The sequence below is a fragment of the Schistocerca cancellata genome, chromosome 3 (assembly GCF_023864275.1).
Source record: "Schistocerca cancellata isolate TAMUIC-IGC-003103 chromosome 3, iqSchCanc2.1, whole genome shotgun sequence".
NCBI classification, from domain to species: Eukaryota; Metazoa; Arthropoda; class Insecta; order Orthoptera; family Acrididae; genus Schistocerca; species Schistocerca cancellata.
In genome coordinates, this window is record NC_064628.1 from 357017723 (window position 1) to 357044990 (window position 27268).

The 27268-nt window shown below is 41.9% G+C and overlaps 1 protein-coding gene across 1 annotated transcript in view; it reads right to left on the minus strand.

Moving 5' to 3' along the window:
* Window positions 1-27268, minus strand: part of LOC126176305 (beta-1-syntrophin-like) — a gene marked incomplete at its 5' end in the record, with an annotated part of 316135 nt that overhangs the window by 56016 nt on the left and 232851 nt on the right. Inside the window, one exon of the mRNA XM_049923456.1 lies at window positions 4800-4981. Within this exon, the coding sequence (XP_049779413.1) occupies window positions 4800-4981 (182 nt within the window). The remainder of the gene's footprint in view (window positions 1-4799; window positions 4982-27268) is intronic.

A 27268-nucleotide genomic window follows, 5' to 3' on the forward strand; every position in this document is an offset into this window, starting at 1 on the left:
ACGATGAGCCTGAACCTGAGACTTTTCAGGTAGGCAGTGGCTGGTGAAATAGAGTAGTGATGCATCGTGTAGCTTGTCAGAAATTGTCATTCTTTGCTCGACGGGTTCAGGAGACCCTTGAGCCAGAGCAAAGCGGATATGAGGAGATAGTTTATCTGACCAGATGGTGAGGAGAGCTGTGTCAGAGAATATATTGGTGCTGACCAGGGCACATAGCCATCTCCAGAGCTGGGAAGGTTTGTCGTTGCCTAGTTGCTCTATGTGGAGCACTTGCCATATTGCTGCCTCAGCTGAGCATGCAAGCCGACGTAGAACTGTCTTTTTGGCTAGAGTGTACCAGGTAGATGAGTCCGGGGTGTCGACCAGGTCAGCTATCAAGTCTTCCTGGTTATGCAGGTGGGTGATGAGGCACAGAAACCTGGTTGACTTGTGGAGTTTGTAATGGTCAAACACTTCGTCAACAATTTTGAACCAGGTTGTTGCTCTGTCAGGATTAAACGGCGGCAGTGTCTGTAAGCGTTGTAGAATGTTCGGAAGAACAGGTTGAGTTGAGTTCGTCGGGGCACTGCCTGAATTGAGCTGTTGTTGCTGTAGTATTCCAGGAGAGTGTGTCTCCAGGGGATGTGGCAACGACGGCTATTCAGATGGCAGCGTGAAGGTGACACGTTGTTGTTGAGCACGATCCGTCGCGACACGGAAGACCGACATGGGTGAGACACCGTAATGTGTTGACTGCAGTTGCAGAAGCTCAATACGTTGCGGGTTTGTTCAGATTGACACATTGCGGAATACTGATGCAGATGAGGCATCGAGATGTGCTGAGAATGGTAGCAGAAGCTCGGCTGGAGCCGGCGCGGGGGCGACAGGTGAGAAAAAGTTCAAAGTTTGAGAACGCGTGTTAGTCCGTGGAAAGCTCAACGTATGACCAGAGCCAGGGCCATCTGTATTGCAGGGAGGCTGCAGAGGTGCGGGCTGTCCAGAAGCACAGTTTGGGAAATGATGTTGAACATGGGATGGAATGTGTGAATGTTCACTGTTCATAATCACGCCACTCAAAATGGTGTGTTGATAAGGTGAATGTCATGGCACAAAACACTGAGGCATAGCAGTGGGACGGAGGTGCAGGTCAGGCACAGATAACAAGTTATTGTTCCTGTTGCAGGCTGAGGTATCGAAGTAGGAAGGCATGTGCTGATGCTGAACCGAGGCAGGCGCAGGCATGGTCAGATGCTGAGGAGGTAGACCTGTGAATGAAGCAGTTCCAGCCACATGTCAAATATCCGTGTGGTACTGCACAGATTGCGGCGTGGCAAATCGTTGTCCTGGCGGTAGTATGTTGTCCGACGAAGCATTTGCAGAAATCGGCATTGGTCCCGCACTGCACAGAGATCCGTGAGAGGTAACTGCACAGTCGATGAGGGAGGGCACATGTGGCGGGAACAAAGGCATTTGATAGCCGGAGTCATATGCACTCCTAACGTCACTTATTGTTGCAGGCTCGAAAACGTCCAGCGAAATCGGCGGAATCATCGAGTGAGAGGCATCGTGTTGCAATCCTGGTGGGTGTACATCACCCACAACATGATGCATGTCGATCACAAAATCCGGCGTTAGGCGCTGGGCCAAAGTCATTGTTTGAATGCTGTGTCGATGTAATACACGTGAAAATAACCGACGCGGAGGTCGCAGACACAGTAAAACGGCAAAAATGGAAGATGTTACAAATCGGGGTCACCAGTGAGGGAGAAGTTCGGGTTGGTTACACCAAACAACACCCATTTAGCAGTAGTTCATTTATTCACCTAAACACATGCAAGGTTCACAAAGAACTGAAAGTCCGCCGCTCGTGGTCTCGCGGTAGCGTTCTCGCTTCCCGAGCACGGGGTTCTGGGTTCGATTCCCAGCGGGGTCAGGGATTTTCACCTGCCTCGAGATGACTGGGTGTTTGTGTTGTCCTCATCATTTCATCATCATCCAGGAAAGTGGCGAAATTGGACTGAGCAAAAGATTGGGTAATTGTACGGGCGCTGATAACCACGCAGTTGAGCGCCCCACAAACCAAACATCATCATCATCAAAGAACTGAAAATGGCGGAACAGCCCAAAGACGATGCTCAGAGTCCAAAGACGATGCTCAGAGTCCAAAGACAATGCTCAGAGTCCAAAGACAATGCTCAGAGTCCAAAGACAATGCTCAGAGTCCAAAGACAATGCTCAGAGTCCAAAGACAATGCTCAGAGTCCAAAGACAATGCTCAGAGTCCAAAGACAATGCTCAGAGTCCAAAGACAATGCTCAGAGTCCAAAGACAATGCTCAGAGTCCAAAGACAATGCTCAGAGTCCAAAGACAATGCTCAGAGTCCAAAGACAATGCTCAGAGTCCAAAGACAATGCTCAGAGTCCAAAGACGAATGCATATCCATGCTGGTGTCAACCTCATCGGCGCCACAAGTATAAAAAAAAAAATTTCAATCAAAAGGCACTGTTGACATAAAAATATGATGCAAATAGATTGCTTAGAAAACTTGTGTGTGTCACCTGAATGCAAAGTATCTTCCTGCTGGTATTTTATGTCACACAGAAAAGGAACATTTACCAAAAGTTATTAACTAATATCAAACAATAGAAAGTCCAGGTTGGAATATTAACAAGTTTGAAAAGGACAGAGTGCTACTTGCCATAAAGATGAGATGTTGAGCTTCAGATGGTCACAATGAAAAGATAGTTACACACTAAGCGCTCAGTCAAAAACTTCTTCAGAAAAGGGAGGAAAACACATACACACATTCATACAAGTAGGTACACCTCCCAACACACAACTACAATCTCTGGGTGGTCAAGCCAGATTGCAACTGTAGTGTTGAATGAAAGCAGCAGTCGGAGTGGGACATGGAGGGGGAGTGACAGTGGAGTATGAGTAGGAGGAGAGAAGAGTGCTGTCTGGCAGAGCATGCAGGGACTACTGTAGAAGGTGGGAGGGTAAGGCTGCCAGAGCAATGTTGGGAGTCTGTAGGCAACTAGGGGTGGGGGTGGGGGGTGAGAATGGGGTGCAGAAAAGGAGAGGAGCAGAGGCAGGAAATTGTTGCACAGCTTTTTATATTGGTGTGACTACCAACCAGCTGTCATCCAGAATGAATGGCTGCCGCCAAACTGTGGCCATGAGCAAAGTAAACCACCCTGTGACATAGCTCGCAGCTGAATATAACCTGCTTGATTTTTATGGATGTGTCACAATTTGTGCCATCTGGAACCTCCCATCCACCACAACCAGATTTCCTGAACTGTGCATATTGGAGCTATCCTTACAACACATTCTCCACTTCCAAAATCATCCCAGACTCAATCTACATGATCCACTGTCCCCACAAGCACCACACAACAGTTTCTGCCCCGTGTCTTGTAACCTCTTCCCAATTCATGTCCCTCCCTCTCATTGCGCTAGCTCTCTGACAATGCACCTGCCAGTCTACTCCCCCAACTGCTCCTCTCATTTTCTGCTCCCCCCCCCCCCAATCCCCAGATGGCCTTGGTCTGCTGCCTTATACAGACATCTCTGCACACACTACCAGAAACACCCTTCTCTTCCCCATCCATACTCGATCAACCCACTCTCTCCTATCAACACCCTTCTCTGCCAATTGTTGCTTTCGTTCAACACAACACTTGCAGTCCAGCTAGAATGGATGGAGATAATGGTCATGTGAGCATGGTGTGTGTGTGTGTGTGTGTGTGTGTGTGTGTGTGTGTGTGTGTGTGTGTGTGTGTGTGTGTTTTTTTCTTTCTTTTCTGAAAAAGGTTTTGGCTGAAAGTTTAGTGTGTAACAGTCTTTTAATTGTGCCTGTCTGCAACTCAAGGTCATTATTAATTAATGTGACTCACAGCTTCCAAGTTGTAAAAGAAAGCTGCATACCAATAAACTTTTACTTATGTTTGTGACTGATGCATAATGTATCATCAAACCAGCATAAATCACATGAAAACAGGAAATCGGAAGGAACAGAAGCCTTAACAAACTGAAATGAAAATTCATGTAGCTGACGTTATCCACCAATGATTACTGTCTTCACAACTTGCATCACACGCTTTAAAGTGATAAAACAAACCATAATACAGACCTCAATATACCAACAATTGAATCATCTTAAAATTTAGAAAATATTTTTGGGAAGAAAGTCAAAAGAATAGGGAGTGCTCAGAATGCCTATCATAATTTTACTATTTAAACTGGACAATGTGGTGGGTAATATTCATGTGGAGGACAGTCTATGTTGTAACAGCTGACAATAAAAATATTTGCTGTTTCACTTAAACATGCAATATACTGCAGCTCTTACCCACTTCCTGCCCTATAACCACCGTTTTGTGAATACTGTATCATTCAATCACATTCCAAATGAATATGAATGGTGCAGAAGCTCCTCCAAAGTCCTAATAGTTATTATTTTTAACAAAGTATTAACAGAAACACATGACTTACATCCTCTATGACTGGATATAATTTCAAACACTACATATTTCAGTGATTCAATAATGGTAAAGATTATGGAAGTATCATAATTCAGGAATTCAAACATTTTGTAAGAATATAGGAGTGGATGTCACAATCATCACATACAAATTTTTCTTAGGACCAAAGTAGTTCATACCCATTTACTTATAAATCCTGACTTTTTTAAGGTTGGTGCATTACACAGTTTTATCCTGTGTAATATTGCCCCAAAGTAAGTATTTTAAATGGGTTGGTATTCTGATACAAGTGACATTGCTAAGGCTTTGATGGACTACTACAGAGAGCTCACCTGGTGGATATTAGCGGGCAGGTGTCAATGGGGCAGCCCCACGCCTCAGGACTCCATGGTGCAGACTGATACAAGCGCAGCTCACGATCCGTCACTGCTGCGAACACTGACTGCCACTCCTCACTGCCCCCACCACCACTGCTGCTGCCACCTCCACCATCCGAGGACCCAGACCGCCCATTCTGCAACGCCAACATGAAATACCTCAAGATATGACTGTGTCAATGAAGCTCAATTATCCTGATAATAATGAATAAGTCATTAATGGACTAATAATATAATGAAACACATTTGCATTTTTACACTTTACACCAGATTTTTCACAAGTTGTGTTATGACATGTATTTGCACTTTTCTGAATTAATAAATTTGTGATAGTATGTGTGTATCATATCGTTAGACTTTTATACCTGTCTACCTCGTAGCAGTTAACAGAACTGCTAGTACTGTATGAGATTACATTGTAAATATGTATAATACATGTGGAAAAGCTCCGTACATTTAATGACCAATATTTTTTTCTCTGATTTAAATAGACTGTGTAGAAAAAGAACAGATTTTAAAAACTGTGTAATTCAAGGCTGACATTAAAAAAAAAAAATTAAAAAGTTTTGCAAGGCTTACGATGGTGTGAAAGTGTAGAAAGATAACACATAAATATCTAAGAGCAAAACAAAATGGTGCAGTCCACTGACAAAGTGGAGATCAGTTAAACTATTTCGTTTTGTCTCCTCTAACAGCGAGGCACAGTACTGTGATGCTGAGATTTCTGTGTGCACTAGGACTGCAATGAATAAGGAATTAATTTCAAACCTTTATTTTTCCACGGTGATAGTTAAAACTCTTGTACAATTAATGGGTCAATCAAAGGTCAAGGCACACTGATGACACTGGTTATTTCCTCTGTAGAGATGTTTGTTATTAATCTGAGACTAAAATAGTAATTCAGAGTGGATTTATTAAGTAGCAGTACTAAACTTCTTTATTAATTTTCAGCTGCACTTTGCACAAACAACACCTCTATTTCATCTGTGTCTGTTTTTGGAGCTAACTTCAGAGCAACTGAATCAGGTGGATAGGGGAAATTGTGAAGAAGCTTGTGGGAACACAAATCAATCCAATGACTCATAAAAATGACTCACCTTCTCCTTGGAAAAAAGAAAATCTCTCTCACAACTGATCCGAAGAAGCAAATATTTCATTTTTACACGAAATTAAAAGAGATGCATATTACTATTTGTTAGGCATACCTTCTTCAGAGTTTATATTCCCATAAATACATAATTGCTGCAATATCTCTAGATTGCTAGGCTCCCTAGTTCTGAACTAGCGACAGTTAAGTATTCTTTACTTTTTCCATGAGTCACTTCTACTTGTACACTGATGCTCAGTACAAGAAACAAAGCATATGTGTAGAAATAGCACTGCGCCCCTCTTCTCATGGCAATTGGCTGGATTTTGCTCCTTCCACCCCCTCTGCAATTATCCATGAAAAGTTTAGGGCACATTGCACTTACAGGTATGGGACCTTACTACGCTGACATGCCAGTTCATTGTAACAAATTGTACCAAAAATGAAGTGTTTTTCATAGGGCTTTAATGTGCTGTGGTGCTCTCAAACAGCATTTTTTGCAGCTTGCTATTTCTTTTACAAAAGCAACAAAATATTGTATTTCCACTTCATATTGATATAATAAAATACAGCACCTTCTGGTTCTACCTGTTAGGAATGTTTTACAATGTCAAATACATTTTTAAAAAAACTTCTCTAAAAGTCCAGACCGCACTCAAATATCACCAGATGAACCCAGAATGCTGTAAAAAAATTTATAAAATATGTTTACCGAATATGTTTCCCAGGTCAATAAGTGCCTTACTTAAGCCAACTACACACATTCAGTCAGAACTACACAAACATCTACAGGTCGTCCTGTCAAATTAACTTGACACTTGCTCTGCACACTGTAAATGGACTATACACCAACTGATCAAAAGTTTCCAGACACTCTTACGTAATGTGGAATTGAGCATTGGAAGTTATGAGAGGCAGATCTGCAAGTATAAGAGGAGGCAGGGAGTAATCTGTTGTCAACAGAGAAGCAGTAACAGCAGAAATGGTAGGTCAGGAGAGTTGAGTGACTGAAGGTGGTCTGTCATTGGATGTCACCTGAGTAACATGTCCATCAGGGATACGACCACCCTGGCAATGTGACTGTGAAGCGGAAATGTGAAGGAACAACCACAGCTAAATCAAGACCATGCAGACCTCATGTAATGACAATCACTCGTGGGTTCCAAAGTGGTACCAACAGTCAGGCCAACACAATGACTGTGAGTAGGGATTTAAAAAAAAGAGTGGGATACACTTGTCGAGTAGCTCATCATAAGCCAAACAGCAGTCAACACTGATGCATGAGGTGGTGTAAGAGTGATATCGCTAGACAGTGCATGACAGAAAACAAGTGATTTTGAGGGATAAATCACTCTATTCTCAGTGGCAATCTGAAGAAAGGATTTGGGTTTGGCAAATGGCTGGAAAGGTCAGTGCCAGTAGTGCAGTACAAATGAGTTGGTGTTCAGCACTATAAGGGGATTGCACCAGAATCACAAAAAAACACCCCCATACTGAAGAAAATATTAAGTGGAAGGATATAAACACAGTTTACAGTATTGTGTACCGTGAACAGCAGACAGACAGTTCATGTTTGTGCTGGCAGGACAATGCACCCTTTCATAAAGCAGCATCTGTGAGACAATGTTTTGTGGACAATAACATTCCTGGAATAGACTGGCTTGTCCGTAGTCTCAACCTGAATCTTGTGGAACACTTTTGGGATGAATTAGAATGCCGACTTCACTCCAGAAACCAGCCTCTGACAGCACTTCCTTCTCTGGTTTCGGGCCTACAGACATTCAGATACCCACTGAACATGTTCCCAACCGAGCTCAAACTGTCGTAAAAGCAAAGGGTGGACACACTCTGCATTAATTTCCAGTAATAGGTGTCCAGATATTTTTGATCAGATGTGTATATAGCAGAACCAAGTTCTTTGGCAGATGGACATTTTTAGGGTATTGTAGCACTGACAAAGCACATTTTACGATGTGAGCACACTTGCATTTTCAAGTGGTCAGTGGGCCATGGAGTCTGGTAGAAGAAGGCAGAATTCTGAGGAACAGAATTATATTGAATATATATTAGCAAATATAAAATGTAAAATTAACATAGTCAATGCATAAGCAGTGTAAATGTCATCCGACAAAGAATATTAATTGGCAATACACAATAAAAGATGGTAATAAGGTGGTGTTATTGAAGTCGTGCTCGAGTTTAAAGTGGCTCAAATGGTAAGATTAAGAACAGCTTGACATTGATAAGAAACAGTAATTGTCCTACACTATCTTCCATCCAAATTTTAGTGATTTTGATGGGGGAATTTCCAGAATGGTAGTAATTAGAGTGACGAGTACCTATTGCAGCTCTTAGGTTGTCATTTTCATCAAATAAAAACGTAATTATTGGAGATAAAATATGTGCATATTACCATGTATTAAACTGCAATGAACAATGCTCAGACTGTATTAAAAGGTAAACATGGACATGGGACCGGTAATGTGCACATGGTCACAGTTCTTAGCTTGTATGTGGATTATCTCCCCACTGCCTGCACTACTAAATAGTTTCCGATTTCCAGTCAATGTTGCAGCCACAAATGTCCACTGAAATACAGGACGCGCAGGGGTTAAAGCTTATAACACGCAATATTCAGGTCACCTGTAAACCGTATCTTTTTCCAGGGCACCTCCAACGTACGTGCAGTGGCACTAGCGTATGCCCAGTCCAAGCAGAGAGACAGCACACAGATTTAATTGATTAATTTAATATCCAATTGCAGATTCAGACAGAAGGGGAAATTGCGACCGTAATGACGGTAGAACTGCTTGCATATTAGGCGAGCTGTAAAACTTAATAAACTAATATCCCCTGTAAATTAATTTTGCTCTAGATCCACACGTGTTGATTAGCTAGCTGCGACTTCTATAAACCATTTGAACGATTCATCTACATGGATGTCGAATGAGTCAGTTTACAGGATATGTATACATCATTAGTGTTAACATTAATGAACACATTATTACGTTCAGACCTACTCATGGAACCACACTTATTTTTCTTTTTACTGGATACCAGCTTTTAAGTAGAAATTCGTCAATGGAATACACGGAGTTGTACAAAAAAATGTTTTACCGTAGATTTAAAACTTGCTTTGCTGTTTGTCTGACATTTTATGTTATTAGGCAAATAATCAAAAAATTTTGTTGCTGCATATTGCACTCCTTTCTCAGCCACTGACAGCTTTAACAGCCGGTAATAAAGGTCATTTTTCCGTCTAGTGTCGTAAGTATGGACATCACTGTTCTTCTCAAACTGTGATGGATTATTTATGACGAATTTCATTAGCGGGTATATGTATTGTAACAGACAATTAAAATGCCTAGCTCCTTGAATAGGTACCTGCGTGGCATCCATGGATGATCATCGCATACTATTCTTACCGCTCGCTTTTGTGCAATCAATACTTTCTTTGTTTATTCCGTAAGTCATTACTAAGTGAAAATATGCGAAATATGCCTGGAGCTTGATACGTTTGTTTCCAAAATATACGAAGAACAAAAAATAACTGAACTTAATTGTTGGAGAAGCTCAGTAATATGCTTCTATAGCTCAAATTTTCATCAATATGTACACCCAAGAATTTGGAGTATTTTACCCTACTTACCGACTTCTGCTCATTTGCTGATCAATTGTTGGTACGCCTCTATTTGTTTCACAGAACTGAGCTAGCGTGTTTTTTCAAAATTTACGGAAAGTCCATTTTCAGAGACTTATTTAACAATACTTAGGAAAACATCATTTACCAACTTTTCTGCTGCTTTCTCTGTAATGGGATTTATTAAAACACTAGTGTCGTCTGCAAAAAGTACCAATTTTGCTTGTTGAATGTTAAGTGGAAAAGTGGAAGGTCATTCACATTATGAGGGATAGGAGCGGACTCAAAAATTGAACCCTGTAGGACTCTCTTTGGGATATTTTTGCTCCAGTCACTAAAATTTTCTATCCTACCAACAGTGAATTATTCAGCAAAATCTTTTGCATTGTGTTTGTTAAGTACGATTCAGACCAATTGTGCGTACAGCCATCAATTCCATAAAATTTAAACTAAGAGACTAACATAATCTATGCAGTCAGACATATGGGAAGATCACAAAAAATATGAACTGGTGGTATTATTTAAAGCTTGTATTATTCAATGACTGAATGTACAAACAGCTTTCTCAGTCGAGAAACTCTCCTGGAATCCACTTGAGTACATTACTTAATGTTTCGAAAAAAGTTATCAGTAAGGGAATCGGCTTAAGTCTGTCTTGGCCCCTTTCTTATGAAGTGGTTTAACAATTGCATATTTTAAATCATTAAGGACATTAAGTTGGGACAATTTGTCAGGTTCTGTTTGAAATTCCATTAACCCCACATGAGCTGTTGTTTTTTAGAATTTTTATAATCGTATAATTTCAGTGAAGGATGTTGGGGCTACTTCTAGCTGCTTAAAGTTTTGTAGAATGGCATTTTTAGTATATTCTCTTGCTCATTCGAGTGAACCATTTCATCCTACATTTGCTGCTACGTTTAGAAAGTGACTGTTGGAATTTGTGAATTATTAGTCACGAAAGCACAGGGTCATCGGATAAAAGGTCAGAATAAATCTGTGATACCTGCAAAGCATGTCACTAACTAAATCCCAAGATGGCCTGGGCCGTTAAAAGACAAGCCGTTTGATTCAAATTTATTTTACTCCCACGCTGTCGCGAAAGAACACAGTTTTACTCGGTCAATACGAGTTGGCTCCACAACGCAATAGGCAACTTAAAGCGCAGAGAAGCAGCGGGAGAGAGAAGCGCAGCTTTCCCTGTAAGAGCCCTTGTCCACGACAAGAATATTCGCCGGACCGGCGTTTCTCCCGGCCGGTAGAAAACCGGACGCCCTTGTCCACGGAGACGGCGCCGGAAATACCGCCGTCGAATCGTGTGCAACGGTGCAGTAGGATGGATAACAGCGACCTTTGCACTCTCGTTGCACTATACTGTTTTTACAAAAAGAAACAGCGTGCATCCTGTGCTATAAGATCGATTTAAATTTGGTGCCTTCAGTACGCTACATGAAAAACTACGACAGGACGACACAAAGCACTTCAATTTTTACAGGATGTCAAAAACAACGTTTAACAAATTACTGTCATTACAAACTCATTTGCAACATGAAGACACCAATATGCCAAACTGCATATCTCCTACCGAAAAGCTTGCAGTGACAATGAGGTAAGTACACAACTGAAATTTACTTATTAGAAACTATTAATTTGCTGTATCAAATGGTTCAAATGGCTCTGAGCACTATGGGTCTCAACTTCTGAGGTCATTAGTCCCCTAGAACTTAGAACTAGTTAAACCTAACTAACCTAAGGACATCACAAACATCCATGCCCGAGGCAGGATTCGAACCTGCGACCGTAGCGGTCTTGCGGTTCCAGACTTTGCTGTATCAAAAATTAACACAACTATTTAAAAACGCTCTTGCTAAACAAAGTAGAATGACAGTGAATAGGGGTTTCTTATTGCCATTACGACGAAAGAAACAATGTTCGATTTATAATTAGTTTCAAAAATCAAATGTCTCGGAAATGTTGGATACGATGGATGCAGGACTTGCATACGTTTCCGAAGACATGTCTTCATTAGGTGGCCTTGTACAAGTTGATACTTGATAGTGTTCTGCAGAGTTGTGCGCCGAATAGTTGCTATCTTGATTTGGCCTTGGTGTATGGTACGATGATGTACCACCAAAAGTTTGGTATTCCTGTGAGGCATAAAAATGGCTCTGAGCACTATGGGTCTTAACAGCTGAGGTCATCAGTCCCCTACAACTTAGAACTACTTAAACCTAACCTAACCTAAGGACATCACACACATCCATGCCCGAGGCAAGATTCGAACCTACAACCGTAGTGGTCTCGCGGTTCCAGACTGACGCGCCTAGAACCGCACGGCCACACCAGCCGGCCCTGTGAGGCATATTTCCAGGAATCTTGGGCAGATCGCTGATGCATGTTTCTGTATTGTGGTTTCGACCTAATTCTTTTTATAAGTTTCATGACTTCGTACTGGAAGGCTACGATATCATCATCGTTAAATTCATTTACAGTTGGGGCAATCCCCCTAAAAAAAGGCATACTTATACTGTGTCCCTGCTCAATAAAGGCGTCAATGATAGTCATCATTTTTCTGTCCAACTCATTTGAACCTGTTTTGTTTTTCTGGGGCTTTTCTTTAACTTGGTGACAATGTTTTTCAGACTGATTGTCAGCGGTGTTTACGTCGTCACTATTATCCGGCGTATCTGATGAAGTTTCTCCATCTGTCTGCTATTTTTTTAGAGAATGTAGCTGCTCATAAAATACGTATTTCCGCTTCTTGCTTGCTCCAGAACCGCTCTTATTTACTTTGTTTAATTTCCTGTGGCATTTCTTCCAGTTATCTCTTATGTTTGCCCATTTTTTTTACTACCATCTTCCCTGAAAAGAAAAGAAAGCCGGAGTAGAATCAAACCCATATGTTTTTCTCATTTCAGATACCTTGCAACAGGAAATACTTTCACCGGTCTCCACTACAGTTTGAGACTGGAAATAAAAACAATTACTAGAATTGTACGTGAGGTTTGTATGAAGATGTGGTCGTTATTGCATAACACATATACGCCCATTCTGGAGGAAAATGACTGGCTGAATATAGCCCGTCAGTTTGAAAATACTGCAAAATTTCCAAGCTGCGTAGGGGCCATTGGTGGTAAACACATCAGAGTTATCAAACCACAAGAAAGTGGATCAACGTTTTTCAATTATAAAGGCTATTATTCGTTAGTCCTGATGGCGGTAGTAGATACAAATTATAATTTTATTTATGTGGATGTTGGTGCTTATGGTAAAGATTGTGGCTCAAGTGTTTGGAAAGAAACGTCTTTACGGAAAAAGTTGCAGACAAACACACTGAACTTACCTCCTCCTAGGGTATTCCAAAATATTCCAGGTGAATTGCCTTATGTTTTCTTTGCAGATGAAGCTTTTGCATTGCACTGCATAATAATTTACTTCGTCCCTATGGTGGGCGAGATCTTGATATCATTAAGCGTATTTTTAACTATCGCTTCAGCAAAGCACGACAATTTGTAGAGTGTTCTTTTGGCATAATGGCCAATAAATGGAGGATTTTTCACCGACCTTTAAATGTCTCCACTGATTTTTCTACTGACATAGTGAAGGCTTGTACTGTTCTACAAAATTTCATCCATAAAGAAGAGGGTCTTAATACTCTGTGTGTGGATATGACTATAGATGTGGACTCTGACCTGCGAGAACTGCCACGTACACAAGCAGTACGAGGTGGCGTGTCAGCGAACACTATTAGAAATCAGTTCGCTAATTTGTTTCTGAAAATGGGAAAATTCCGTGGCAAGATAAGTTCGCCTAATGTATTCATATTTTATGTGAAACAAATAACAGTATAGAGAGAAGGAATGTGGTGTGAAATTGCGGCGGCGCGGTTCTTTCCGTCCTTTTACGACGGACCTGCACCTACCTGTGAACATTGTCTCAGCAGATCATCAGTAGGAAAGCCGAGTGAAACCTACTGTACTTCGACGTGAACCAGTCTGTAATTGAAGTCACTTTCTGGAGAAAGTTTTCACACAAATGAAAGTTTGGAAATTTCGTCCTCAATTAATATATTCTGAAACTTAGGTGAACAAGTATCACTGCCAAGCCCGTGCTAGTCTTAACACAGTCACTCACAATCCCTTTCACTCACGTTAGCAAGTTTATGGTGTTGCATTTACCGAAAACGTAATAGCTACAAAAATTCTGATTGCTGTTGATTGATAATGCTCGCCAAATATTAAGTCTGTCGGTACCAAATGCAGTCACAGTTTTTAGCCACCGACCTGCTCAATACGCCACGCGGAATATGTCTTTTCTCGTCACAAAATTCACTTAAAAATTCCGAAATTTCTACACACACATCGGAATAATTATGCCGTCACTTTCCAACATTTTTGATGTATGAAAAACTGCTAGATCCGGAAACTTATCGTTTCCATCGGAACTACTGCTACACACGTCCGATCTCTTTCATGGTTAGGCTTCGAATCTTCTTTAGAATACTCTAAAGTCTTCTCTACCAGCAGAGAAAGGCGCGCGAAGAATATTGCTTTACCACTGGTCAGTTTACTCAACAGCCAATAGCAAAACAACACTGTCCCGCGCCAGTCCGTGCTTTTCATCAATAAGCAATCGCAAAATAATAAACCTAACGACTGCACTTTTTACCGACGTAATTATCTAATATGCTGAAGTTTTGCTTATGCATAAAGTTATTTACTATTGTTATTTATACCTGAATTAACTTTCCCTTTACCATAAACTTACTTTACAAATCTATTCTATAAAAATCACCTTTTTCCATATCCATACTTCTTCGAAATGTCCCCACACTAAATCCTACTACATAACTCGTTAAACAATTAGCTTCATATTAACCTCAAACCACACTCACGCATCATTCATACTGCTAAAACACATTTACAACATTTTACATACACAAAAAGACATAACACCACTTTATGAAAATACGAGAACAATTTATGTAAAACATTCTAATACTTTAGTGCACTCTAGTGGGCACAATCGAAACTAAAATCACAGTCCCCCTATCCAATATTGTCCTCTATTGGCTGATACAAAAACAACGTGCGCGTCCAGTCTCGCATCACCATCTGTCACTATCCAGCTCTGAGACACATTTCCCACTTAACCGCCTCCAAGGCAGGATCGTTATACGGCGCTACGCCTCAAAATGAAACAAAATAAATTTGAGATGAAGTTAAACTACATACCTATATCATTTCTTTCCTTATCTCCAAGCGTTTTAAAATCTTCTTTGAGTTGTGTACACATATCCTTCCACGCTTCTGAAGTCAGTCGTCTATCCTTATATTCTTCGGTTGTCTTATCCCACAGGACTGGTCATTCCTCAACCAACGCAATCAAAACTTCGCAATCAATATTCAGTTCAGCACTCATCTTTAAACTCAACAGGTAGCACGTATGACGGCTCCAGGCGCGACTAAAAACTCTCCCGGCACCCGGCGAGCTGCCGGCTCGTGGACACGCAGACGTGTTCCAACATGTCCAACTGAGGACCCGGCGCACCGCCAGGCTGCCGGCTTTGCAGTGGGCAACCGGAGGTGTATACGGCAGCCGGGCCGGTCGTTTTGCCGTGTCGTCCCGTGGACAAGCCCTCGTAAGAAACAATGGGTCACTACAAACCCGGCGAATCTGCCGGACTGGCGGCCGGCGGATATCCTTGTCGTGGACAAGGGCTTAGGGGTGGCGACGCGGACAACTGTTTTCACTCAGCAGGCACTGGGCCTAGGATACAAAACCAGCCCAGCCCAATCTTACTCAGTCCCTCGCTTCGTCCGCTTGATGTTGATCGTTTGTGAAGATTGGTGTTCAGTTCGTAGCATGCACTGACCTCCATCATTCGGGAGTCAGAAGTGCCGAGTACAGAGTACAGATCACAGAGCAATTCGATCGCGTCGCAAGAAAGTGTAACTCAGGTATCGCGGGTTGCACGATTACGCGCGCCCGTAGTCTGCGCTGCGATGCAACTGCAGACATCAAAAATGGCTTCAAATGGCTCTGAGCACTATGGGACTTAACAGCTGTGGTCATCAGTCCCCTAGAACTTAGAACGACGTAAACCTAACTAACCTAAGGACATCACACACATCCATGCCCGAGGCAGGATTCGAAACTGTGACCGTAGCAGTCGCACGGTTCCGGACAACTGCAGACGTCGTTCTGGGGCAATTTTGGTACGCTTTCTCCCACATGCCCGTTCGCGAGGAGTCTCGATTAATCTCAGGGTCATCCAACGCCTCCCTTCTTTTTCAAAGAGTGGTGTTACTTGGAAGTTAAAATCCTCCGGGTTGTTAGGCCGTGTCGTACTTCTTCAAACAATCGACGTTCCCCCTCTCATGCTCTGCCCATTTCGCGATTCAGGGAAATCACAGAGAGCCTAAATGAGTATGGCTGAATAAGGTTTTGAACTGTCGTAGTATGCACCACACAAAATCAAAGCAACATCTATTTTTCATTGCATTTTTTTTTCGAATTTCGCACTCTGTCTTACTTAAATGCAAATAACGCAATAAGTATGACCATTACCGGAATGTTGGGCACATGATCATGAAGGTTGCATGTAAAGCTATAAGCAAGGAAAAATGTAATTTTTTAGTAAATAGTTCCTCAAAAATCGCTCGAGAAAGATTGCAGGGCCTGCATCCCGATCTTGTCATTGCAGTGCATTGCTGACCGGTCGAAAGCGGGCTTCCCCTTCCAAAAAAAAAAAAAAAACAAATAGAGGCTCGCAAGGCTTCAGACGAAAACTGGTCATTCCACAACAGTCACTGTATCCAGCGTGGACTCTGCCTCTGGAAATCTACGGAGTACTTGTCGAATCCCGGCCACACAGAATCTCCGCTGTATTGCATTCTCAAGGTGGCTTGAAATGCTACTACACAAGCGGTCAGTATGTTTTCGGTCAGTGTGGTTTGCTAGCACCGCCAGCACGATGAAACACAACTGCGTTGTGTTATGATATGACTGTGCAGACGCGTCCGAACAGGAAAACCTGTCAGTTATAACCAACGCTGCCACGACTATGCAAAGCTAGGAAGTATTCAGTATGTGGATGATACATTTGTGGTGTGGCCACATGGAGTTTATAGTCTACCTGTTCCTTCAGTATTTAAATTCGCTTCATCCGAATATGAACTTCACAATGGAAGTGAAAAAAGATAGTACTTTACCATTTCTTGATGTTTTGGTACGAAGGAAAGCAGATGGAACCTTGTGACACCGCAAGCCACCGCATACAGATCTATATTTTAAGGCGACAAGATGCCATCATCCTGCACGATGCGGTAGTGCTTTACATACATTAGTTCATAAAGATCCTGAAAGCCTGTTGAGTGAAATACAACATTTGCAGACGGTGTTCGCACAAAACGGTTATTCTGAGAGACAGATAAGTAACCAAGCGGGTTCAATCCTTGGAGCATAATGAAGATACGATGACACCCATCACTTTGGCCTTTTTGCCGTATTTTGGTGGCATGTCGTCAAGAATCGGAAGAGTTCTCAGAAGATACAACATTAAGTGTGTTTTGCGAGCGTCTGCAAAACTGAGGAACCCGTTGGGTTCCGTTAAGGATGATCTTGGCCTGAGGAAAGGCGGTGTGTACAGGACTCCTTGTCAATGTGAGGTGACATATATAGGCCAGTACAAGAACGTTGCTATGAACATCAGCATCATACACGCATTTGCCAACCGGGAAAGTCGGCAATTGCAGAACACTGTCTGAATACAGGACATTGCATGAGTTATAAAAATATGGAAATTATACCACCGGCATTATCTTCCTGGGATTGCGTCATTAAGGAACCAATACATATCCGTACAGCTGGTAATCTCATAAACAGGGGTGCGGGGCTTCAACTGAACACAGCCTGGAACTCTGCATTGGCTGCTATTAAATCACGACCAGAAAATGAAGTTTTTTTTCTGTAACAGACCCGTCATAACACTGGTCCAGTATAGTTTTTCAGTTTGTGGCGTCTGGCTGCACTGTTAGTAAACATACCGTACAGCGCACGCGTAGGAGGGACGCTCTGCGATTTTCGGCAGCGGGCGTTTGAGTATGGCGCCAAGCGTCGACTTACGGATGCCGTCAGTCGTATCACGGGAGTGAAAGCTATATGGAAGAAGAGGCAACGAGCCACGAAGTTCCTTCCAGACCACTAGAGGCACCAGAGATCAAACGAAGCTGGAATTGACCAATGAGAGCTACCCAATGGCAGTTGATATTCTATTGTCTTGCTCTATATGGAAGTCTACGGTTACAGTCGACTTTGTATTTGTTTCATATTTACATACCACTGATCTTCATTATGCACAGATTTTTTACTTTTAATTCCATAAAGTTAACCGTGGAATTGAAGAGATTTCCAACTAAAAAATGTCTACAATTAATCCTACGTTAAGACATTTAATTTTCAGTAAATAATCTCGTAGCCACTTCAGGGACTCTCACCTAGTGAGTACGTGGCTGGCGACCACGGGGTCCCGAGCTGAGTCCTGGCATTGCTTCCACTTACTTACGCCAGGCTCCTCACTTTTATCTTTCCTATTTGGCCACCCTCGGCCAACTCTTGTTCTTTTCCGACCCTGACGCTATTAGGTTTCGAGGGCTAGGGGTCTTCCATTTCCAACCTATACTTCTACTGAGCCGAATATCTCCCGGGATAAGGAGATTACCTTCTATCAATTGCCAACGGCCTTCTAGGAGGGCGGATGAGCGGCTAGAAGGAAGGGCACTCTCTTGCCCTTGGGGTGGGAAACTGCTCATAAAGGCGGAGGAGCCACAAGGTGGCCAACGGCATAGAATGGAGAAGGCAACGGGAAACCACTCCATTAAAGACCCGGGCGGGTATCCCAAGTATCAACAGCTTATGATGGAAAGCTCTTTGGTTAAATTCTCCGGAGGTAAAATAGTCCCCCATTCGGATCTCCGGGCGGGGACAACTAAAGAGATACCAAAATCCAAAAGCATTAATGTAAGAAGGATAGCAACATGGAACGTCAACTCACTTCTTAAATGTGGTAAACTGGAAAACTTGAAAATGGAAATGAAACGAATGGATATTGGTGTACTGGGAGTCTCAGAAATGAGAGGGACAAACGCTGGCGACTTTTGGTCAGGGGATTACAGAATCATACACACTGGAACAGCACAAGACAATCCCAGGATTGCAGGAGTGGGAATTATCTTCAATAAAGAGATGGGATTAAGAGTAAAAGGATTTGTTCAACATAGTGAGAGGATAATTTATGTCCGATTGGAAACTAAACCAAGAGAGACAATCATAATCCAAGTATACATGCCAACTACAAGGCACGAGGATGATGAAATCGACATGATGTATGATCACCTTGAAGAAGTAACTGGCAGAATTAAAGGAGCTGAAAACCTTGTAATCATGGGAGATATGAATGCCGTTGTTGGAGAAGGTAAAGAAGAGGATGTGGCAGGGAATTTTGGATTAGGATTAAGAAATGAAAGAGGGGATAAACTTTTAGAATTCTGCCAAAGAAATAAACTTTGCATTACAAATACCTTCTTTAATCATCATCCAAGAAGAAGATATACTTGGAAAATGCCTGGTGACATTAACAGATATCAAACTGACTTCATATTAGTGAAGCAAAGATTTAAAAACCAAGTTAAGGACAGCAGATCATATCCAGGCTGTGATGTGGAAAGTGACCACATACTCGTTATGATGACGACTGAACTAAAATTCAAGAACATTAAAAAAAGAAGGACATGTAAATGGGATTTGACAAACCTGAAAAACGAAAATACACTGAAGCACTATCAACTAGAAACAGACAAGAAAACAAATACACAGGGCTGCAATGACATCCAAAGCAGCTGGGAAAAAATAAAAACTGGTATTTTAGAAGCATCAGAAGAAGTAGGAAAAGAAAGGACAGAGAAAAGGAAGGAATGGATCACTAATGACCTACTAAATATGATGGAAGAAAGAAGGAAATTAAAAAATTCTGTGAAGAAGGAAGACCAAGAGAAATACAAGAGTCTGAAAAACAGAATCAACAGAGGCAAAACAAGCAAGAGAAAAATACCTTGATGATCTCTGTGCCGGCCGCGGTGGTCAAGCGGTACTGGCGCTGCAGTCCGGAACCGCGGGACTGCTACGGTCGCAGGTTCGAATCCTGCCTCGGGCATGGGTGTGTGTGATGTCCTTAGGTTAGTTAGGTTTAAGTAGTTCTAAGTTCTAGGGGACTTATGACCTAAGATGTTGAGTCCCATAGTGCTCAGAGCCATTTGAACCATTTGATGATCTCTGTATTTCAGTTGAGGACAACATGAGCAAGGGAAATATCGACAAGGCCTATAAATGTGTGAGACATTGCTTTGGAGACAGAAGAAACAAGTGTAGGGCTGTGATGGATGAAAATGGCAATATGTTGGATGACGATGATACGATGATGAAGTTGCAAGAAGATGGAAACAATATATAGGAAAACTGTACAGCGGACCAGACCTGTCTGAAAACATCATGGAAGAAGAAACAGAAGTAGATGCACACAACATAGGTGAACCTATATTAAAGTTAGAGTTTGAACTAGCTCTGAAAAAATTGAAAAACAACAAATCGCCTGGTATAGACAATATCCCAGCCGAACGTCTGAAATCTGGAGGAGCAAAACTGAATCAGGAGTTGTATAATCTTGTTTTCAACATGTACGAGCCGGGTAAAATTCCTACAGACTTTGAGAAAAACATTATGATCCCCATTCCAAAGAAGGCAAATGCTACAAGATGTGAAAATTATAGGACGCTCAGCCTAGTTACTCACGCCTCTAAAATATTAATCTCAATTATCCTAAAACGCATAGAACAAAAAGTCGAAGCTACACTCTCCGAAGACCAGTTTGGATTCCGGAAAGATAGAGGAACCAGAGCAGCAATATTTGCTCTAAAACTAATAATAGAGAAACGACTAGATAAGAACCTGAAAACATACATAGCTTTCGTAGATGTAGAGAAAGCCTTTGATAATGTTAAATGGGATAAGATGTTTGAGGTACTCAAAAAAGTAGAAATAGACCATAAAGATAGAAAAATGATATGGAACCTGTACAAAAACGAGACAGCAGTTATCCGTGGACGGACAAAACAAGAGGAGGTGCAGATACGGAAAGGTGTCCGACAAGGTTGCGCACTATCCCCTGTTATCTTTAACGTATACATTGAAGAGGCGCTGAAAAAAGTAAGGGAAAATTCACAGACAGGTGTAGTAATTCATGGCCAACGAATAGATATGATAAGATATGCCGATGATATAGCTGTCCTGGCTGAAAGTGAAGAAGATCTTGTAGTCCTACTGAATAGAATGGATAAAGTTATGAGTGAAGAATATAATATGAGAATTAATAAAGCAAAAACAAAAGTAATGGCATGCGACAAAGAAGTCCAAGTTCATGTAGGCAATGAACTGCTTGAATAAGTTGATAAATTTACTTATCTGGGCAGTAATATTACCAGGGATGGAAGGAGCAAGGAAGAAGTGAGAAGTAGAATAGTTCAAGCAAAGGCTGCTTTTAACAAGAAGAAAAACATATTAACATCTAAGACCATCAGCCTTGAAATCAGGAAAAGATTTTTGAAATCATATGTGTGGAGTGTGGCATGCTATGGGTGTGAAACATGGACTCTCGGGACAGAGGAAGACCAGAAGCTAAATTCTTTTGAAATGTGGTGCTATAGACGCATGCTCAAAATAAAATGGATCGACAAGGTCACAAACGAAGTGGTTCTGGAAAGAGCAGGTGAGAAGAGAAGCTTCTGGAGTTTCATTGTTAAAAGAAGAGTGCAATTTACAGGCCATCTATTAAGACATAAAGGACTCCTGAACACAATCATAGAGGGATATGTCTAGGGAAAAAGACCAAGAGGAAGACCACATGGATCAAATCGTGAAAGATGTGGGATGTAACACCTATAAAGAAATGAAGAGAAAAGCTGAAAGACGCACAGAATGGAGACAAGCTGCCATTGTAGCTGTTGCAAACCAATCCTTGGATTGACCACTACAGAAGAAGAAGAATCTCGTAGCCTATAAATGAAATGTATTCTCTTCTATCGTGAATTAAGCTGTGTGGTTTCCGTTTGTTTATTTAAATAAATCTTATATGTCAGTATTAGTTTTATTTAATGAATTATTTTATGTTTTTTCAGAATATTCAACACAGCAAATTGACGTTGAAATACTCCTATAAATTCCCCGGCTATTCATGTGGATATTAAGTGGGTTCAACGGAGAAAGTTAGCAACAAACATTTCTTCAGGTTTCCAGAATGAGATTTTCACTCTGCAGCGGAGTGTGCGCTGATATGAAACATCCTCCAGGCTGTGGCTAAGCCATGTCTCCGCAATATCCTTTCTTTCAGGAGTGCTAGTTCTGCAAGGTTCGCAGAAGAGCTTCTGTAAAGTTTGGAAGGTAGGAGACGAGGTACTGGCAGAAGTAAAGCTGTGAGTACCGGGCGTGAGTCGTGCTTCGGTAGCTCAGTTGGTAGAGCACTTGCCCGCGAAAGGCAAAGGTCCCGAGTTCGAGTCTCGGACGGGCACACAGTTTTAATCTGCCAGGAAGTTTCATTTCTTCAGGTTTCCAAAACAACCTCAAGAGTTGCTTTTGTTAGTACAGATCATTTTTTTGGAAACGATTTTATGAATAAAACTAGGCATAGGCTAAACAGGGGTGTGTTTGCAAAACATGTGGCAGGTGTTCCTTGTGAAACTGCCGATGTCAGTAGTGAATCAGGTGAAACTGTTGTCCATAGTGAATTAGGCCTACCAAGCGCTAGTTGTGCTATGGCAAGTGTTCGTTATACAGCTGCTAATACCAGAAGTGAAACTGGTGTTAATGAACTACAGCATTAGTAGAAGGTTTATAGCTGTATGACGGTTAAAAGAAAATTTTTAATGTGTGCTTGAGAAACAGAAAGTAAGTTTTGTTTCCATTTCACTGTTTTTATCCACCTTTGCAATTTTTGGTAGTTAATACTAATGCCTTCTTTTTGTGTTGAAACATTTAAAACCGTAAAATGTAGGAACATCTTTTTTAGAAATTAATAGTCAGTAGTGCAAGTTTTCTGGGCAATTACTCAGAAATTTTAGTCCTGAAACATAGTTGTAACAAATTTTAGAATTCTTCATTAAATAACAATGTGATAAAGATTTCTTAATTAATCGTCTTTGACTGCCGATTATTCTCTTAATAATAGGCTTTTCTTTTCTCCATCGACCCTGTCGCTCGTAAGACGTCAAACTATGACATTATTCAGGAATATTTGTAGTCCACTTTAGGTGCTACAAGTTTTATGTAGCTTGTGCTATGTTTCGACTTACTGTCAGTTTCAAGTGTTGCGCCTAGTTATTATAACGCACAAAACGTCCTGGAACTTTTATACGTTGATAGAAATCAATGTACTACGGCTATTCAGAAAGTAAGTTCCGATTGATAGCGAAATGGAAACCACTTTGAAAATCGGAAATATTTTATCTGCAACAGTTAGCTAAAGCTTCCAGCCAGTGCTGTACATAGTCACCACGCCGACTTAGACATTTGTCGTAACGTTGTACTAACTTTCCAATACCCTCGCCATAGAAGGCAGCCGCCTGTGCTTCCCGCCAATTCTCTACGCTCATCTATAGCTCGTGGTTTGTGCGAAAATGTCTTCATAGCCAGTAGTTAATGTGAGCAGAGATAAAACACAGAGTGCAGGTGATCAAACACTACCCACCGAAAACGCTGCAGGGGCATTTTCATTGCCACTGCAGACTGCGACCGAGAATTGTCACACAATAGGAGCCGTATGACAGTGTTATAATGTGGGCTGCATAACATCAAGGGGAATCTCTTACCAGGACCTCATACTTGGCGGGAGACACTATTTTCTACACATCTTTATGCGCTCACCATGCGCTCAGAACTGAAAAGAGCGAAGTGATGCAACCGACAGGCAAACTAGAGACACTGTCGAACACACATGTGCAAAGCTTTATTAAATTTTCACAGTGGTTTCCATTGCTTGACCAATCGAAACTTACTCTCAGAATATCCCTCGTAAGAGTGTCAGTTGGCAAGTTTATTCTTGACGTTAGCACCTGACAGTTGCTGCTCAAGAGATCATCATAGGAGCAGCGACTGTCAGACTTACAAACTGACAAACTTATACTGCTTTCTATCAACATATAAAAGCTCCAGGATGTTCTGTGCGTCAAAGAACTAGATTCAACACTTGAAACTGACAGCAAGTCGAAACAAGCCTGTAGTTTAAATAACTGAAGCTAAATAAAATTGTTCTAGCAAAATTGGACTACAAATATTCATGAATAATAGGTATGTCATTGCTGTATTGCAGTGTGCTATAGCTGTGTTTAAACTGTTTACTATGACGTTAGCCAAAATAATTACATAGCACGCCAGAAAACTAGGCTACGAAAATTGAAAGCAAGAAAAAACCCTACAACGTACATAAGCTACGAGGGATGCAAGCAGCAATGTATATCTTTTTTTGAGTTCATCTCCATACCATTAGACGCGCTGCTATCGGTCTGTGTTTCCCTCTTTTAGCATGGGAGCTGCGCTTTCTTGTTGTTCTGTGAGTCGTATCTAGCCACCAGAAAGGTTAAACCACCTAAAGATGTCCGGAAAGTTGCTCCGAGGAAACATTGTAGAATTTGCACGTCATCTGGCGGCAGACCGCGAAGACGATTTACAAGTTCAAATGTGTGTGAATTGGCTCAAATGGCCCTGAGGACTGTGGGACTTAACATCTGAGGTCATCAGTCCCCTATAACTTTGAACTACTTAAACCTAACTAACCTAAGGACATCACACACATCCATGCCCGAGGCAGGATTCGAAGCTGCGGCGGTAGCGGTCGCGCGGTTCCAGACTGAAGCGCCTAGAACCGCTTGGCCACACTGGCCGGCAAGCTGCTGAGGTCATCGGTAACTATACAGGGTGGTCCATTGATAGTGACCGGGCCAAATATCTCACGAAATAAGCATCAAACGAAAAACTACAAAGAACGAAGCTCGTCTAGCTTGAAGGGGGAAACCAGATGGCGCTATGGTTGGCCCGCTACATGGCTCTGCCATAGGTCAAACTGATATCAACTGCGTTTTTTTAAATATTAACCCTCATTTTTTATTACATATTCGTGTAGTACGTAAAGAAATATGAATGTTTTAATTGGACCACTTTTTTCGCTTTGTGACAGATGGCGCTGTAATAGTCACAAACGTGTAAGTACGTGGTATCACCTAACATTCCGCCAGTGCGGGCGGTATTTGCTTCGGTATACATTACCCGTGTTAAAATGGACCGTTTACCAATTGCGGAAAAGGTCGATATCGCGTTGATGTAAGGCTATTGTGATCAAAACGCCCAACGGGGGTGTGCTATGTATGCTGCTCGGTATCCTGGACGATATCATCCAAGTGTCCGGACCGTTCGCCGGATAGTTACGTTATTTAAGGAAACAGGAAGTGCTCAGCCACATGTGAAACGTCAACGACGACCTGCAACAGATTATGATGCCCAAGTAGGTGTTTTAGCTGCTGTCGCGGCTAATCCGTACATCAGTAGCAGACAAATTGCGCGAGAATCGGGAATCTCATAAACGTCGGCGTTGAAAATGGTACATCAACATCGATTGCACCCGTACCATATTTCTATTCATCAGGAGTTGCATGGCGACGACTTTGAACGTCTTGTACAGTTCTGCCACTGGGCACAAGAGAAAGATTTTTTGCACGCGTTCTATTTAGCGACGAAGCGTCATTTACCAACAGCGGTAACGTAAACCGGCATAATATGCACTACTGGGCAACGGAAAATCCACGATGGCTGCGACAAAGGAACATCAGCGACCTTGGCGGGTTAATGTATGGTGCGGCATTATGGGAGGAAGGATAACTGGCCCCCATTTTATCGATGGCAATCTAAATGGTGTAATGTATGCAATGTATGCTGATTTCCTACGTAATGTTCTAGCGATGTTACTACAAGATGTTTCGCTGCATGACAGAATGGCGATGTACTGCCAACATGATGGATGTCCGGCACATAGCGCGTGCGGTTGAACCGGTATTGAATAGCATATTTCACGACAGGTGGATTGGTCGTCGAAGCACCGCATCTTCACCGGATCTGACGTCCCCGGATTTCTTTCTGTGGAGGAAGTTGAAGGATATTTGCCATTGTGATCCACCGACAACGCCAGACAACATGCGTCAGCGCATTGTCAGTGCATGTGCGAACATTACGGAAGGCGAACTACTCGCTGTTGAGAGGAATGTCGTTACACGTATTGCCAAATGCATTGAGGTTGACGGACATCTTTTTGAGCATTTATTGCATTAATGTGGTATTCACAGGTAATCAGGCTGTAACAGCAAGCGTTCTCAGAAATGACAAGTTCACAAAGGTACATGTATCACATTGGAACAACCGAAATAAAATGGGAACGAAGTTTTTCGCGACGGCACTTATTCATGAAACATTCTCTGTATTCTTGACGCGTCAGTTCTAGATAAAATCTCGAGCTTTCGACGATTACCTCCATCGTCATCGTCAGGAGCTGACTGTCTTCACTGCTGCTGTGGTAGCCTCTATATAGCCCGAAGACGGCTTCTGATTGGTCGGCGATTACGTGCTGCTGTCTCAGACGATGTCACTGTGTGCGCCGGTGGCGCTACCGCTTCCGTTTCAACGTAAACCTTGGAAGGAACGCCTCTGTTGCTTCTCTGCATCAAGCGCTCCTTTCCACGCACAGCTCAGATGGTATCCGCTATCGCGGTTAAAGTTCTTTTGGCTCATTCTTATTTCAACAGCCTTCTCAATAACAGAATCCCAGTACGTGGAGGAATGGGACAGAATTTTAGTTTCATCGAACAATATTTTATGTTTGTTCGTGAGGCTGTACTCCGCAATTGCCGATTTCTCCAGTCCCCTATTTTTAATATGGCGTTGGTGTTCTGCACAGCGGTCGGAAACGGTACGAATCGTCTGACCTATATAATTACTTCCACACTCACAAGGTATATTATAAACTCCAGGGACCCTGAGGCCGAGATTGTCCTTAACAGGGCGTATCACCACCTTAATTTTCTTAGGACGACGAAAAATCGGTCTTATACCACGTCTACGCGGGACTCTTCCTATTTTGCTGGAAATCGTGGTACAAAAAGGAAGAACCGCAATCGGTGTTTAATCCTGCGAGGTTGCAGCATTTTAACGTTTCCTTCTTTTGGAGAATCCTGACTTTATATCGCGTGCACCATAGCAATTCTTTATAAAATGTTCAAACGTACCTACGTTCTGTATTTTAATTTAAAAAACCAACGTGTTACCAACTGTTCGTCTAAAATTATGAGCCATATGTTTGTGACTATTACAACGCCATCTATCACAAAGCGAAAAAAGTGGTCCAACTAAAACATTCATATTTCTTTGCGTATTACACGAATATGTAATAAAAGGGGGGGGTTTCTTATTAAAAAAAAAAACGCAGTTTATATCCGTTTGACCTACGCCATCTATCGGGCCAACCATAGCGCCATCTGGTTTCCCCCTTCAAGCTAGACAAGTTTCGTTCTTTGTAGTTTTTTCCTTTGACGCTTATTTCGTGAGATATTT